General features: G+C 37.6%; 1 protein-coding gene across 1 annotated transcript; it reads left to right on the top strand.

Annotated features, from left to right (window-relative positions):
* The first annotated feature begins 315 nt into the window (after positions 1 to 315).
* Sbds (SBDS ribosome maturation factor) lies at positions 316 to 1533 on the top strand. The gene is made up of 5 exons (XM_065486853.1): positions 316 to 622; positions 686 to 906; positions 988 to 1097; positions 1150 to 1317; positions 1372 to 1533. Exons 1-5 carry the CDS (start codon positions 492 to 494, stop codon positions 1498 to 1500), a joined length of 759 nt encoding a protein of 252 aa, XP_065342925.1. The 5' UTR covers positions 316 to 491; the 3' UTR covers positions 1501 to 1533.
* Positions 1534 to 1542: the final 9 nt, after the last annotated feature.

Genomic DNA, 1542 nt, shown 5'->3' with positions numbered 1-1542 from the left:
AGGCGTTGCAAACACAAGAAAACAAAACATTGTGATGAATGAGTTGACCGGTTTTGGTGATTTTTGTAAACATGATTAGCAACAGCCCAAGAAAAATACAACAATTTTCATTCTAATTTGAAAAAATGTTTATCAGGGCTGATTTTATTTCTTAAACAGGTAGGAGGTTTTGAAAATTTGTGGATTTCAATATGAATAGCCAATTTAATAACCGGTTAAGGCGTAGCTAAGGAGAGTAAACCTTTACTCTCCTTAGGCGTAGCTCGGTTTAAACCGCGCGCATGCGCATGGGGAAAAACATGTGATGGAAATACAAAATCAGCTTTCTAGAAACGTAGAGAAACCAACGCGATCGTGATTGTTTTGTTTACTGCATACGCCTAGAGTTTCGTCCAGTTTCGTCGCAGAGTGCAATCCAGAAACCTTTTTAATAACGGATTTTAACCCATACCACTTGTGTTGTAATTCATATCCACCTTATTAATAACACTATGTCGAAAATCTTCACACCCACTAATCAAATTCGGCTGACCAATGTGGCAGTCGTAAGGATGAAAAAGGGTGGTAAGCGGTTTGAGATCGCGTGCTACAAAAACAAGGTTCTTTCGTGGAGGAGCAAAGTGTAAGTTGAATTTAATTATGTAATGCTCTGCTTATCTCGCTCATTTCGTGTGTTAATTTGTAGAGAGAAAGACATTGATGAAGTCCTACAAACACACACTGTCTTTGAGAACGTTAGCAAAGGTAAAGCTGCAAAGAAAGAGGACTTAATAAAGGCATTCAACAAGGAGGACCAGACGGAAATCTGCAAAGAAATCCTGGCCCATGGAGAGTTGCAAGTGTCCGACAAAGAGCGGCATGCGCAACTGGAGTCGACTTATAAAGACATTGCAAACACGGTTGCAGGTTCGAATACAGCTTTAATATTTTCTAAATTATGTATTCTATTGCGTTGTGTGCTTATTTTCAATGAATAATTGTGTCTAGAAATGTGTGTTAATCCGGAAACAAAAAGGCCATATCCTGTGACAATGATCGAAAAGGCAATGAAGGATGTACATTTTTCTGTGAAACCAAATAGAAATACTAAACAGCAGGTATTTAATCAGTTTTTTAATATCTTAAACATTTTCAATTAATATATTTTAGGCTTTGGAGGTTATCCCAACTTTAAAGGAATCGTTGCCCCTGGAAAGGGCTCAGATGAGGATAAAACTGACCCTTCCATCAAAAGAAGCGAAGAAGTTAAAAGAAAAAGTGGTTGCGTGTGCTGCTAAAATTGAAAAAGAAGACTGGAATTCGGATGAGCTCATTATTGTAAGAAAATTTCAAAGAATAAAATTAGGACGACTAATTTCATTCTCTTTGAAGACCTGCTTGATTGACCCTGGGCACTACCGGACGCTCGATGAACTGATCAGAACAGGAACCAGAGGACAAGGCAGCATGGAACTTCTCAGTCTTAAGGAAGTTACTGAGGGAGATGAATTATTCACTTAAATCATATCGTTAAACTTAAAAAAATAAAACTTAAAATGAGGA

The sequence above is a fragment of the Cloeon dipterum genome, chromosome 1 (genome assembly GCF_949628265.1).
Source record: "Cloeon dipterum chromosome 1, ieCloDipt1.1, whole genome shotgun sequence".
Taxonomy (NCBI): Eukaryota; Metazoa; Arthropoda; class Insecta; order Ephemeroptera; family Baetidae; genus Cloeon; species Cloeon dipterum.
This window is presented reverse-complemented; position numbering and strand designations above follow the sequence as displayed.

Excerpts from the sequence above, each read along its gene's own strand:
- Sbds (XM_065486853.1), top strand. The coding sequence starts at position 492 with ATGTCGAAAATCTTCACACCCACTAATCAAATTCGGCTGACCAATGTG. Across the intron at positions 907-987 it reads CATTGCAAACACGGTTGCAG|AAATGTGTGTTAATCCGGAA; the intron begins GTTCGAATACAG and ends AATTGTGTCTAG. Across the intron at positions 1,318-1,371 it reads ATTCGGATGAGCTCATTATT|ACCTGCTTGATTGACCCTGG; the intron begins GTAAGAAAATTT and ends TTCTCTTTGAAG.